The sequence below is a fragment of the Malurus melanocephalus genome, unplaced genomic scaffold (assembly GCF_030028575.1).
Source record: "Malurus melanocephalus ecotype Western Australia unplaced genomic scaffold, MMel_1.1 scaffold_369, whole genome shotgun sequence".
In the NCBI taxonomy this organism is placed as follows: domain Eukaryota; kingdom Metazoa; phylum Chordata; class Aves; order Passeriformes; family Maluridae; genus Malurus; species Malurus melanocephalus.
In genome coordinates, this window is record NW_026623601.1 from 21,103 (window position 1) to 35,236 (window position 14,134).

A 14,134-nucleotide genomic window follows, 5' to 3' on the forward strand; every position below is an offset into this window, starting at 1 on the left:
AAAAAAAAAGGAGCTCTGCAAGGCGTTTTTTTCAGATGATTTCAAAAGAAGATGGGCTTGGGAGATACAACCAGGCTCCAGCTGCAGGGAACTTCCAGGGCAGCTGCTGGCAGGGCTGGCTCCTCAGCCATTAACCCAGAGGGCTGGGAGACAACTCCCTGGAATGCCAGTACAAAAAAACACTTGATAGAGACAAACACACTCACCTTGGGTCCTGGCTGCCCCTTCTCACCCTTGTCACCCTGCAAAGGAGAGGAGGGAGAGGTCAGCACCCGTCCAGGTGTCCCCAAACTGTGCACAAGTATACCCAAAGATCGTGGTGAGGGGCAAGAAGCTGAAGAGCAGCTTCAGGCTGATGGTTGAACGACCATCACCATGACTGAGGCACATTCTGGATTGTGGCCAGGTTCAGTCCTGGTGTTCAACCCCCTTTCTCCTTCACAGGCTCCACACACCTGTGACCCTGAGTATTTTTCTTCCTCCTTCCCTGTTTTCTCAGGCTGCTCAGAGCCAAGAGCAACATACACCCAAACAGATTTCCCCACATGCTGAATGAGGAATACATACCTGAGGTCCTCTGGGTCCAGGGTAGCTAAAGCCAGGTCTGCCTCTGTCACCCTGTGGCAGAAAAAAAAAGACCTGTGAGATACCAAAGCCAGCCCTTCTGCCCTGCTCCTGTCAGTGACAGCTACAGCCATTTCCATCTTTGCTCGGTGTGAAACTCCACTGGCAGCCAAGGCTCTGAAGTACTGGGATGGCTGTACAGAGCAAGGATTTGCTGGGTCTTGGGAATGTCACATGCCAGGCATGCCCCTGAATCTGCACATGGTGAGGGGTGCAATCAGAGCTGCCTTGGCTCGAGCAAGACCTACATCTCTGCCCCGCAGGAAGGCCCAGGTCTGATTCTGTTTCTGAGGCACATAGAAAATGGCCTATTTCTTTTTTCAGTAAATAAATAAATAAGTAAATAGGAATCTTTCAAATGCAGAGTTTAATTCATAAACTTTACCTTTGGTCCTGGTGGTCCAGCATCACCTCTTGGGCCCAAGTCACCAGGGTCTCCTCGTGATCCCTGCAGGACAGTTTTGGGGAAAGGCAGGAAGGGGCTGAGGATGTTCCCTGCTGTCCCCCTGGCACACAGGGGACTGTGCAGGAGAAATCAGCTCTGGAGATGGTGCTGCAGGACCATCTCCCTACCCGGTGAGTTCACCGTGACAGTGACTGTCTCAGCAGTGGAGTTTCCATYGCCCATAGAGCCATGTGGATGTCACAGCACTACTGCCACAGTGGGGTGATGGACTAAGCACAGACCCAGGACAAATGGGTCCTTGTGGGGTCCATCTTCCCTCTCCCCAGTGACCCACCCGCTCTGGTGATCCCTTCCACACTGTCATTGGAACACCCAATGTTTGAGCCTCCCTCAGAAAGGGCCGTGCAGGTTCTCCTCAGGAGGGACAGTGCAGGCAGCTTTTGTCAGCAGGGCAAGCCCGCATCACAGAAGGAGGGCATGGTCACACACATGCCTAGGGGTGACTTACGATCCTGCCTGGCTCTCCCACAGCACCCGAAGGACCTCGGGGTCCTGGCAGTCCTTGTTCTCCCTGYACAGCAAACAAAGAAGACACAGAACACACAGAGTATGAGGAGAAAAGCTGGGCAAGCTGACCCAGATGGCAGCAGCACTCCCCCTTCCCCCAGGCTGTCACCAAGCCTTGCTCCATGCTTACCCTGGCTCCTTTGTTTCCAACCTCACCGGGCAGACCTCGAGCACCCTCTGGACCAGGATCTCCCTGTGAGGARGGTAAAGATATTCCTGGTCAGGGATGTCTCCAATGCTATCTACATGCATGGCAGTGCTCCATGAGGCCCTTCTCAAACCTGGTGTTTCTTGGTTTGAAACAGTGCCTCTGAATGAGTCTCTTTAACCCTGAGCTTTGCTGCCCTTCATCCTCTCTCTGGGCCAAGCCCTGGAGGAGGAGGCTGTACTTAGTGCCAGCCGGAGAGGCAGTGGGCACAGTGAGAGCACAGCACAGGAGAAATTCCCAGCTCTGGTGCTGGACATGGCATGGCTGGGCAGTAGCACATCTCACACACACCAGTCCTGTCCATCTCAGGCTCATTTGCAATCATCTGAGCAGTTCCTTTACTCACCCTTTCTCCTATGCCTCCAGGAGAGCCTTTGCTGCCTTTYGTCCCTGGATCTCCACGTCGGCCCTTGGCAGACACAGAAGTCACAGAAATGGGGTAAGAAGATGGATGGGACCCCTGGCTGCACTCCCTCCTCCCTCTGGGCCCAGGAGATGTACATGTGCCCCCTAAGCAACTGTGTTCCTGGCAGCAGGGGAGCAGGGATGCCCAKGCTTCCTTTTGGGAAGCCTCAGCCAGACTGCTCTTTCACCTCAGCGACCACAAACATGCCTGGCTCATCCCCTTAAAGACTCTGATTCACTTCCAGCTCATCCAGTGCTGCTTTCTCCACTGGATCTTGCACAAGGACACAAGCTGGCCAGGCTCTGGCCCATTGGTGCTGGTGGAGCTGTGCCAGGGATCATCGTCTTCAACTCCTTCCCAAAATGGTGTGGCACCACCAATATGTGAGACTGCCCTTTCCACAGAGTTCTGCCATAATGGCCACCAGAACTCCACTCTTAGAGCTCCTGCAAGGAGCCAGAAGTTTGGGGAACCTGCCACAGTACAACCAAAGTGTCCCTGGGCATCCACAGAGGCCAGACCTGTGTGGTTATGTGGGAACACAGGCTGATTCTCTAAGGTGAAATGGTTAACATCAGCCTTAGGATTACAGGAGCATTGCTCTGTGAGGATGGGAGAGTCAGGGAGATCAGCGTTTGCACATCTTTTGGGATTCACAAAGCAGAATGGGGGAGTTTCTCAGCACTCATCCATGAAACTGCCTCAGGTTCCTGCAGTGTGACCAATGTCCAGGGATCTATTCAGACACTTACAGCCTCTCCTTTAGGTCCAGGAGGTCCCACTTCACCTTTYCTTCCCTTGGTTCCAGCAGGCCCTTGAGCTCCAGGGTTGCCTGGAAGTCCCTTGAAGAAAAGAAATACAGTTTGTTGGAAGAGAGGTCAAAGGTGTCCTGTGTCAAGCAGTTCCCCTTGAGCAGAGGTGTGTATGAGCACCCAGCTTCTGCTTCCACACAGCTGACATGCCCACATGGCACTGCCATGAGCTTTGGAGCATAGTGACCCTGTGTCACCTTCCCTTCATCAGCTGACAACAGGTTTGTCCACCGTTCCTTACAGCATCCATCCAGTCCTGCCCAAAGCCAGAGGGGCTGTGGCTGCCCCATCCCTGGAAGTGTTCCAGGCCAGGCTGGRCAGAGCTTGGAGCAACCTGGTCTAGTGGAAGGTRTCTCTTGCAGGGGTGGGGCTGGATGAGCTTTAAGGTCCCTYYCAGCCCAAACCATTCTGTTATTTTAGGAACAGACCACAGTAAAACACTGGAGATACCTGAACGCTGCATTAACYTACCAGGTTTCCTTTTTCTCCTGGGGGTCCCGGGGGTCCGCTGCGACCAGGCCGGCCAGGATCCCCCTGAAACAGCCAGAGAGCCAATGGTCATTGCCTGCCTCGTGAGCACATTGCACCATAAGTAGCCCAGGGAGTAAGGCCAGCAAGGGTCTTCCCTCAGCTTCTGAGTCTGGAGAGGGAATCAAGACCCCAAAGCCTATGGGCTCCATAAGCAGTGTAGGGTTTAGGATATATTACAGGTACAGCGAATGGTGTTTGGCTGTCTACACTGGAGGCCTCTGCCCACACCCTGCTGCCTCTCCAGAGCACTTGTACCTTTATGCCTGCATCTCCTCTTTCACCTTGGTCTCCTGCATCTCCTGGGTAGCCATCAGGGCCCTGGGGATGGAAATGACAAAGAGCCACGCACTTCACACTGGGAACGCTCTCCATGCAGAATAAATCCAATAAAACTTTCTAATCAAATAAAACTTCTAAGCCAGTGCTTAGAAAGTTGCTCTAGACGATGAAGTAATTTTTGATCGTTGCTAGTGTTGATGAAAGGTAAACTCCTCCCCTCTGGGTGGAGGGGCGGGGTTTTAGGAACTCCCAGCTTACTTGCCTGTGGAAAGGAGGCACAGAAAAACCAAACTGTGCTCCCCCTTCCTTGGGTCCCAGGCCAGGGATCAGATTATACAGCTGGTAGGAAAATGGTCTAGTAACCTCTTGTTGGCCATCTTTCTACACGTGTAACTCACTCAGCAGCTACATAGCTGATGTGCTGGTGAAAGAATAAAGCATTCCTACCTTGTCACCAGGGTCACCCTTGCATCCTGGTGGTCCAATCCTCCCCAGCCTGCCCTAGAGAGATTACATTCAAAAGGAAAARTTTGAGAAGTTATAGGTGTCTGAAGGGAAAACACAGCTTTTTCTTGCTTTTCTTAAAGTTAAAAAATTTAAGAACTTTCTAACTTCTTAAAGTTATTTAAGTTTAATAACTTAAAATTACTAAACAGTTAATAATTTTCAGCATCATCCACTGACCTTATCTGTCGCCAGCTAGCAAACAAATAGCAAGTATGTTCCTTAAACAGGAGTAGGGTRTGCAGAGACAAGTGGAGAAGGAGAAAACAGTCTAAAATCCTGAGTGGCAGAGGGAAATCAGGCAGGCGTATCCCATGAATGTACCCTGAGTGCTGGGAATGTCCCTTGAGGCTGGATTTGGCGGTCACTCACGTCCAGGGCTGTGCTGCTCCTCTCTCACACCTCTCCTGTCAGAGCAGCTCAGGGATGCTTTCACTCTGCCTGACAGATGCCGCGAGAGAAGAGACTGCCCTGCTCTGTGCCCCAAAACAGCTCTGTCACCAGGGCGAGACAGCTCTGGGATAGAGACTGGAGGAACCAAAGACTTTAGTGTTTTAGAGAACTGGGGGGACTGAAGGATGTTTTAGAGCTTTAACAGCACTTGGAAGAGCAGGAAGAACTGCTGTTATCCACCAATATATGGGGCTGGGTACAGGAAACTGTGAAAGCCAGGTCATGCTGGCCAGCGGACAAAGCCAGGGACTTTGTTGTGAGGCCTTTGAACTTGGCTTTAGAGCTTTCATACTAAGCACAAGCAGTGGTTCAGAGATGAAGTTTCAGAYTCTGTGACAAACTGCCCTGAAACCCGAATTTCTGCTAAACTTTCTGTGTCTGTGTCCTATAAGGCTCACTGACACTCAAGATAAAGCATCTACACTCAAATTATCTGGCCATATCACCTTCTCCGCAGGAACATGGACTGAGTCATACATCCAGCTCCTGCAGAGAGCTTGCTGACAGAGGGATGCCAGTAAGGGCATGAAGCTGTGTCAGRGGGGTTTAGGCTGGACATCAGGAAAAGGYTCTTCCCCCAGAGSGTGGCTGGGCACTGGACAGGCTCCCCAGGGAAGTGGTCACAACCCCAACCCTGCCCAAGATCAAGGAGTGTTTGGATAAGGCTCTCAGGCACAGGGTGGGATTGTTGGGGTGTCCTGTGTGAGTTGGACTCAATCCTWGTGCGTTCMTCCCAACTCAGCATATTCTGTGATTCACTCCTGAGACCTCAACTGCTTCATGTATTTCTACAGGACATGAGGAATAACGCACAGATAAATTCATAGAAATCCCAATCGGAACAGAAAGCCAGCATGTGGGATAGTGAAACTAAACGGCCTGCGGGGATGAGGGAGGGTAAAGAAATGCAACAGCGGCCACTGCAACATTACGGGGCGTTCCCAGTTACCTTCTGTCCATCTGTGCCGTTCCTTCCCGCCAAGCCAGGGGCACCCTTGGATCATGGGAAAAAAATAAGAGGAGGGATCTATTAACACGCAATCCGAGGGCTGGTAGCTGGAACAACGTGCGAGTTAGAAAATGTCCTTTCTTACCCTCCGTCCGTCGGATCCAATTTCTCCCTGGGAGAAAAAGAGGACAGGAAGTCAGACACCACCCGCATCTGCTCCCCACCTCCCCCTCGCCCCCACCATTTACATCTTAAACCCATTACCGCTTTACCAGACCGTGATCAAAGCCTGAAGGAGGAGGCAGGCTTTAGGATGGTCCACATTTATGCGTTAATAGGGTTGCCATCCTTCCCCATTGCAGCTAATGTCTCCCTCTGTGCATCAGAAAGGAGCGCRGCCCCTGCCAAGTGCCCAGCCAGCCATCCCGTCTCTTCTTGCTCACCTTCTCTCCTTTCAGCCCTGGGACACCCTAGACAAAGAAATAAAAATAAAGAAAATCGCTGTGTTAGTATCTGGGCAATCAGCAGGAGCGCAGGGGTCTGAGGTGGGAAATGGGCAAATGAGAAGGAAAAGCAAAGCTCCCCTTGCTTTACAAAAAAATCAGGGAATGCAAAGAGATCAGCCATCGGCTATGGAATCCTTACCTTAGGACCAGGGTATCCGATCGGACCTTCAATACCCGGGTCACCCTTCGGGGAGGAAAGCACCGAGAATTAGCTTGAGATCACCAGAGGTGTAGGAAATGGAGGGGAGGATTTTCCACCACTCACCTGTCGTCCCTTCAGCCCAGGGGAGCCTGGCTCACCCATATTCCCCTTTGCACCCTAAGGAAAGAAAAAACCCARTATAAGTCCAGGCTTGGTGCTGACRGCCATTTCTGGGARATYAGAGCACACAGAGTRGGGGCAGGAGAGTGGGACACCCTAKGAGAACTCTGCTCTAAATGTGGGTGACTCAGTGACAACTGCTGARTCCTGGTGTCCTCAGTGCTGGAGGTGCCTGGCAGATGCTCGGGTGCATCAGCTTCGACACAGACATGGGCACACCACTGCTGGCAGTGTCTTCCAAGGCCAAGACAGATGCTGGGGGAGCATTTCCCACCTGGGTGCTACCTGAGAAGGCAGCTGAGGCCGGGTCTCAGGCATCGTGCAGTGGTTGTGGCAGGCATTACTGTCTTCCCCATAGCTTAGAGCAACTTACCTTCTGCCCTCGGTATCCCTTGGGACCAGGTGGACCTGCAATCTCCAGGCAGCTCAACTTGTAGCACTGAAATACAAGAAATACAGAAATTACTGTAAGGTACTGACAGYGTGCATCCCAAACTCGGCTCAGCTCTGCACCCACGGCTCTCCACGCCTCTCCCCATCAACTCAGGGCTAGAATCTGCTGTGGCTCCAGCTGGGTCAGGGTTRAGACAGCAACAAGCACACAGAGAAGTGCTGCCCATAAATTAAGCGTAGAAAGTTGCCATGAGCATGTTCATTACAGCTTGTATCTTGGCCCAGACTGGAAGAACAAGACTGCTGGGTGTCAGAGATGGTGGGGACTTGCTTCTTTGGGGTCATCAGGGGACCTTTGGAGCATCCCCTGGGTACTCCTCACTCTGTATGCCAAATCCTGCATACCACCAGGGCAGGAGCTTCAGCAGGGGCATTACTCATGGACTGAACCCCTGAGGTGATGAAATGGAGTCTGTCCCACAGACCTGAACCCACTGCAGGAGAGGGGGAGCAGCCAGTGGGTCCAGTGTGCCATCATAACCCCTGGGTAAGGCATCCCCAGACTCTGCCCTGACCCGCAGGTGGGCAGGGAYCCATCCCATGACAGGTCCCCACCGTTCTGGGCTGTGAGCTGCTCTTCTCTAAGTGAAGCAACCTAAACCTGCTTCCTGTGGTAATGGCATGAAGATGCTGCTCACTCACCTCACCGTAGGCTTCGTGTTTCTGCAAAGGAGAGAACAGAAGGAAGAGAATCAGTAAAGGTACTCAGACCCATGAGGGAGACCGCAGCCCACCCTTGGARGGGTATTTGGTGGTAAGGGAGAGGAGGTGGGAAAATTCTGTGGCTGTGAGGAGGCTCTGAGCAGAGCCCCTGACTAACAGTGCCTCACAGGTAGGCTCTCAGCGTGGCACACTCTTTTACATGCCCCAGAGGTGTGGCCTGGTGTTCAGCAGGAGCCAGGACTAGAGTGTCAGCCTGACCAGACATGCTGGGAAACACAGGTACAATCCAAGGAGTCCTGGCTAAGTGCCAGTGAAAGGCTCCACTTTCCCTGCYAGAGGTTATCTCCAAAACCCCACGCAGGGGGAAGCATTCCCCCATGCGATGCTCTCGCGTGCCCCTCGTTCCCCTGCCTGCACCTACCATGGCCTGGATGATCCTGTCAATGGTGTTGACATCGATCTCCAGGGTGTCYCTCTGGGTGATGGCGTAGTTGTTGCGGTACAGCTCGTGCGGCAGGTTGGCGATCTCCCGCAGGCCCTGCTCGTACACCTTCTCGCTGGGGGCCACAGCGAACAGCTTGATGCCCATGTCTCGCGCCTTCTCAGCCTGCACCTTCATGCCCCCGCAGGGGCTGCCCGTCACGTGGCCATCGGTGATGACCACCGCGAAGTTCACRCCGTTGGCCATCTGGGTCTGGATCTGCTGGGTCATGTTGGAGATGGCACAGTCYGTGAAGGTGCCCCGGCCCAGGTACTGGATGGCTGACAGCCTGGGCAGGTAAATGTCTTTGCTGCTCGTCAAAGGGCTGTAAATTTCTACCACATCTGAGTAATGGAGACCACCAAACTGCCAGGTGATGTAGACTTGGTTCTGGTAGAGCTCGCTCTCCAGTTTATCGATGAATATGGGGATGAACCGCTTGATTTGGTCCACGAGGCTCTGGATGGGCACAGTCTGCAGAGCCACGCTCTCYGAGGTGTCGATGATGAAGTAGACATTGATGGGACAGTTCCTCTTTTCTGTACGGACACAGTGATTCAGACCACGTCAGAGCACTCCATGCACCCCTTTGCTGTCCCCCAGAAACCCGGACCAAGTGTGATGCTGGAAAAAGCACAAGTCCCACCTTGCTCTAGAARTGACACCTGTGTTTGGGTCAGATGGTTCCCAGTGACCAGGACTTMTAAATCCTAAGATATGCTATAGAATCATAGAATAATTAAGGSTGRGAAAGACCTCTAAGGTCATCAAGTCCAACCATTAATMCAGCACTGCTCAGTATTSAATCAATCTTGAAAAYGTCGCTTTTTTTGGTAAYAGTCAGGCTGRACACGTAAATCACCTCTGCWTTGCAACTGAAAAGTGAGGAAACCACCAGATTTAAAGTGAACGATTTATGGCATCAGATAGAGAGCTGAGTGCTGGAGACTGACTGGTGTTTGTTACTGCACCTGCTGGGAGAGACCAGCACAGRCAGACCCCACCTCTTCCATCTCCACCTCTCTGCACGCCAAAGCAAACTCAGAAACGTGAGTTTGGGTGAAGGACAGTGYTCCCTACAGATGGATTGTTACCACAGGAGTGCAAAGGGCCAGGGGAGGTGCAATGTCTCACTGTCAGTTACTGGCAAGCAGGTTTCACAGCTGGGCATTGTTTTTGTTAAAATTGCTGCCCACAGAGGTGACCCAAATTATTTGGTTAATACCTGCACAGGAGGTAGGACTGACATCTCCAGTATCCACATCAAGCTGAGCGGCGTGGAAAGGAACTAATGCCATACAAAGGAGAGTGGGAAACAAGGCCTGCTGGAACATCTCAGTGGCCCCTCAGGATATTCAGATGCCTGTGGGAAAACACAARTTACATGTTAAACATGATGCACAATCTCCTCAGTGCTGGGATGACACAAAGCCAGCCAATGCTCCTTGCACAAGGATCTGRACAAGGGGTAGTGGCTTCACATTGACAGAGAGCAGRTTTAGATGGGATTTTGGGGAGAAATTCTTCCCAGTGAGGGTGRTGAGGCCCTGATAYAGGTTGCCCAGAGAAGCTGTGRCTGYCCCATCTCTGGAAATGTCCAAGGCCAGGTTGGATGGGGCTTGGGGAAATCTGGTCTAGTGGAAGGTGTCCCTGTCCATGGCAGGRGGTGGAATGGGATGGTCTTACAGGTCTCTTCCAGGCCAAACCAATCCATGGTTCTATGAAGTCCCTGCATCAGTCGTTGTGGCTCAACTTCCATTGTGCTGCAGAGAATAAAAGTGGTATGCTAAGGATAAATACTTTAATGCTAAAGGGGTGGTTAAGATCAAGGCTTCACCCCTCTAGCCCTACTGCAGGCATTCCTTGTTTCGTTTGCCCTCCATAAACAAGGGCTGCAGGAGATCCTGATCTTTTGTAGGACATAACAGCTTCATGCCTTCAGACAGCACCATTTTAGAGCCAGCTTTTAGCTGAGGAGGACGGAGACATTAACTTTTGGAGAGGCTGGGAACGYTGAGGGCTTTGGCCAAGTGTCTGACTCATCACTGCATCCCGAGTTAACCCACCTCCCTCCCTCCTTCGTTCTTTCCCTCTGTGTGTGGGTGGGAAGGCACTGTAGAGCAGAGGGCTCTGGCAAAGGGTGGCTCCTGCCTGCAGTCCTCGGGGCTTGGAACTGGGTCAGTGAAGCACCACAACCTCGGGCTGTCCGTGGGCAGAACGCGAGGCAGGAAAGCCACACCTGAAAACACAACTCACTTCCCTGGGGTCCTCTTGCATCGTCTCCTCTATCCCACTCTGCACCCTGAACTACTTCTGCTCTGCCAGCATCCCGCCTTCTATTAACCCCCCTGGAGACACATGGGACAGCTGCTGGGAACTCCAGTCCCCACCTCAGGGGTCTCCAAGGCTGGGGTGAACGATGGTGCCCATTTTGTCATACTCAGAGCACCACCAGCTGTTGTGATGCTGTTGCAAATCCCATAACATTTGGTATTTGATTTAAAGTTCCACCTGCTGCTACAAGATGCTGAGATGGAAACCTCAGATTTTGTTAGTATTTAAAACTAACTATTTTTTGCATGTTGAATGTAATTTTTGAACACAAACAGTTCAAAAAACTAATGCAAAGAGCAAACTGGGAGCTGATTCATAATGTCTGAACACTTGGGTCTGCCCACTCTGTTCTTCCTTGACTTTTCTCTTTCTGCTGGAGCAGGACTGTTGTTCCTATGAGGCCTTCCCTCAGTATTTGTATTTTTGAGTGGTTCACCTCTTTACCCATGAGATGCACACAAAGGAAAAAAAAACAGGGAATCTCAAGCAGGGGGTCCTCTGAACAGATTTTGAGGGCACTGTTTTGCACCATTCTCCCTGAATTAATCTGTGCTCCTACTGCAGGTGCAGAAACATGCATGGTTTTTGCTGATCCCACATTGAGATCCCAGGAGACCTGGCTGTTACACACACAGCTGAAAAATAAATGGATTCATCGAGATAGAACCCTGCAAAATGAGTGGCCTTGCGGAGGGCCCAAGTTKTCTGCTTCCTTCTCTTCCCACCATGAGCAACTGAACCAAAAGKGGTACCATGGCAAACAAATTACTTGCAGTAACTCAAATGTGCAAATTGTATCTGGTTATTTGCACTCTCACATCTGATTATCACTTAGAACAGGTCCCAACGCAGTAGAAGTGTCACCTCCTGCACCTGGCCAGGCAGAGCCATGGTCTGCCTTTTCCCACMCACTGATATTCCTGAAGTTCCCCCTAATGCACTGTGTGTTTCTCCTCCAACACCAGAACACACATTGTAACTGAGCAAATTGTTCCCAAATTTGCAAAAATTGAGATTCTCTGCTCTCTACACTAGCACTGCCTGCAAGAAGCTTATTTAAAGCCACACAAATATAAAGCCACACAAATGGCATTGCTTTCAAGAAAGGAGAATTATTCCAGCTATGCTAAAAAATTCAGAATAAAGTTTGAAGCCTCCCTGCTGCTCAGTCCCAGCATTTTCCATGGCCATGCCCAGTAGGCAATGCCTGTGGTGCCACTCACTTGTGCATACAGCATTTTCTCCACATAAATATTTGATAAGTGAAACTAGAAAAGAAAAATATGTCCCATTTGGAACAAAACTCTTGTAAATGCACCTCCTCTTCCTTCCCATTTGTGTGCCTGTGGTTTACACACTGCATGAGGAGGGAATTTCGGTGCTCATTGCAGCCACTACCGAAACGTGCCTTGTAATTCTAATCCCGGGGCAGAGGACCCACGGGGAAGGTTTCAGCTACAGGACTCCAGGTCTTCTCCAGGTCTCCCAATGTAATTATCCTGGAATTTCAGCCAGGAAAAGGCCGGGGGAGCAAAGCCCTGCCACCAAGTGCAATGAATTCACAGGCATTCCTAAATGTGCTGCCACCTCCCAAAATAGACAAGCTTGTGCTGCTGTAATTCAGCAGAAACAGGAGACAAGGGCCACAGGTGAGTCTAATTAGTGTCTTCTGAAATCCCAAAAATCAAAGGGCAATCACACAGCAGATCAGTTCTCTCCCTGCTGCCATCACTTYACTGTAGCTGCTGAACTCAGCTCAGTTATCCCAGGGAAGACTTCTATTCTCCTTCACTGAGGCATTTTCTAGACCTCTGGCCCCAGCACTTTGTGGCCCACTCACACTTGGGAAAAAAAATCCAAACCCGTAGGAAAACGCCCAAACTAGCCAAGAGCTGAAAGTAAAGGAAAAATTTATATTCTCTTATAGCAGGTACTGTCTAAACGTACAGTAGATACCTCGCAGGGAAGCCCATAAGCAGCAGCAGGCACAGGCTGAAATTTCCGAAGGATTTCTGTTACCCCCGGCTGGAGATCCGTCAGTAAGTAGCCACAGAACCCCTGGACTAGGAGGGAAATGGTCTACCTACCTGGAAAATGAGGTCATCAAAACTTCTCCCCCAAATCCCTCCGCAACGTAAGGAAAAAGGACTTTGTGGAGTKGCCGGTGTCAGGAAGGCTCCCGCATTCCCGGCTGGAGCGTGGCTCCGGGCTCTGGGTGCTGGGATGTGCGGGATGAGGGAGCGGGAGGAGCAGCGGAGGCGTCTCCWGCCCGGTCCCGCTATTCCCCGGCCGTCTGGAACTGCCCTCTGAGTTCCTCCTCCTCCAAAACCGGGCAGAGTCTCGTTTGCAGTAGCTCTGAACATCCACGGAGAGTCACTGTGGGTCTACCGAGACCTGGCAGGGTCCCCTCCCATCCGCTCCCACGCGGCGCGGGCTGGGATGGGGCGAGGTTGTCCCTTCTGGAGCTGAAGGCATCTTTTGTCACGAACTGGAAGAAGTCTCATTTTTCCATGATGAGAGGCCCTTTTTTGTGGTTGGCATTGCTGCCCCACATCTTTATTTTTACCATCAAATAGTGTTTCTCATTCTTCCCCCTGCCGTCCTCTTTCCATCCTAGTAACGTGTCCTGAGTGGAACAAATGAAAACAGGAACATTTCAAAAATGAGCAGCTTGCACAGAATCACAGAATCACTGCCTTTGCAAATATCCAAGTCTTGCTCAGAGTCAGCCAAGTCTGAGTATTACCTGTTTCTATTGGTTCATTTCTGGGTTTGGGTTCATAGAATCATGGAATCATGGAGTATCCCAAGTTGGAAGGGGCCCACAAGGATCATCGAGTCCAGCTCCTGGCCTTGCACAGAACAATACCAAAAATCACACATTGTGCCTGAGAGCATTTTTCAAACAGTCCTTGAGCTCTAGGGTTTTGTTGTTGTTGTATTTCTTAAATTACTTTTAAATTCATGAGCTATTTTTAGCTCTGCTAGAAGAAAAACAGGGGCAAATGTCCCAAAAAAAATTATGAAGAGCATCAGTGACTTTCAGGAACACAGCTCCTTGAACTGTAATTCTCTTCTTGAGCTATAGCTTTGTTTTGAAGAGGAAAAGRAGGATTTTGTGAGGCTACTGCTTTCCAGGGATTCTCCTGCAGCTCTGAATGGGTYGGTCCCTTTTCTTCTGGAGCATCTTTATTGGAAAGGAGGGACCCAGCTTTTGATGGCAATGATTTACCAGACAGCACCTGAGTGTCTGAGCAAGCCATCCACCTGCCAGTGGTCCAGTGAACCCGTCACATCCCAGACCATTGGTTTTGCCTGCTGTGCTGTGTCCAAGCTCTGTTATATCCATGTTTAACCATCAATGCTGCTTCTAATCCATTTGATGCAGCTGTTTCTCGGTGAACCTGCCCCTGCAGAGGCTGTTCCTCCAGCAAAAAGTCTTATCACAAATAACTGGACACCAAATCTGTCACTTACAGAGCTGCTGAGTACCCAAATGTGGAAATAAGCAGAGCACAGACCCACACCTCTGCATCTCCCTCTTCCTCCTCCCAGACTGGGCAGTTTCTTGAGCACAGAATCTGCATTTATCTTTCTATGCAGGCTTCTTGAACTTTCTCATGTCAAATCAAAATC

At 50.9% G+C, this 14,134-nt stretch overlaps 1 protein-coding gene across 1 annotated transcript in view; it reads right to left on the reverse strand.

Annotated features, from left to right (window-relative positions):
- Nucleotides 1-12,849, reverse strand: part of COL6A2 (collagen type VI alpha 2 chain) — a 23,034-nt gene extending 10,185 nt beyond the window's left edge. Inside the window, exons 1-20 of the mRNA XM_057378630.1 lie at nt 12,586-12,849; nt 9,390-9,527; nt 8,105-8,703; nt 7,663-7,683; nt 6,941-7,006; nt 6,511-6,564; nt 6,385-6,429; nt 6,183-6,209; nt 5,885-5,911; nt 5,740-5,784; nt 4,281-4,334; nt 3,810-3,872; nt 3,495-3,557; nt 2,964-3,053; nt 2,152-2,214; nt 1,728-1,790; nt 1,539-1,601; nt 1,010-1,072; nt 568-618; nt 207-242 (exon numbers count right to left, since the gene is read on the reverse strand). Of these exons, the coding sequence (XP_057234613.1) occupies nt 207-242; nt 568-618; nt 1,010-1,072; nt 1,539-1,601; nt 1,728-1,790; nt 2,152-2,214; nt 2,964-3,053; nt 3,495-3,557; nt 3,810-3,872; nt 4,281-4,334; nt 5,740-5,784; nt 5,885-5,911; nt 6,183-6,209; nt 6,385-6,429; nt 6,511-6,564; nt 6,941-7,006; nt 7,663-7,683; nt 8,105-8,703; nt 9,390-9,498 (1,602 nt within the window). The 5' untranslated portion in view covers nt 9,499-9,527; nt 12,586-12,849. The remainder of the gene's footprint in view (nt 1-206; nt 243-567; nt 619-1,009; nt 1,073-1,538; nt 1,602-1,727; nt 1,791-2,151; nt 2,215-2,963; nt 3,054-3,494; nt 3,558-3,809; nt 3,873-4,280; nt 4,335-5,739; nt 5,785-5,884; nt 5,912-6,182; nt 6,210-6,384; nt 6,430-6,510; nt 6,565-6,940; nt 7,007-7,662; nt 7,684-8,104; nt 8,704-9,389; nt 9,528-12,585) is intronic.
- Between the last annotated feature and the right edge of the window lie 1,285 nt (nt 12,850-14,134).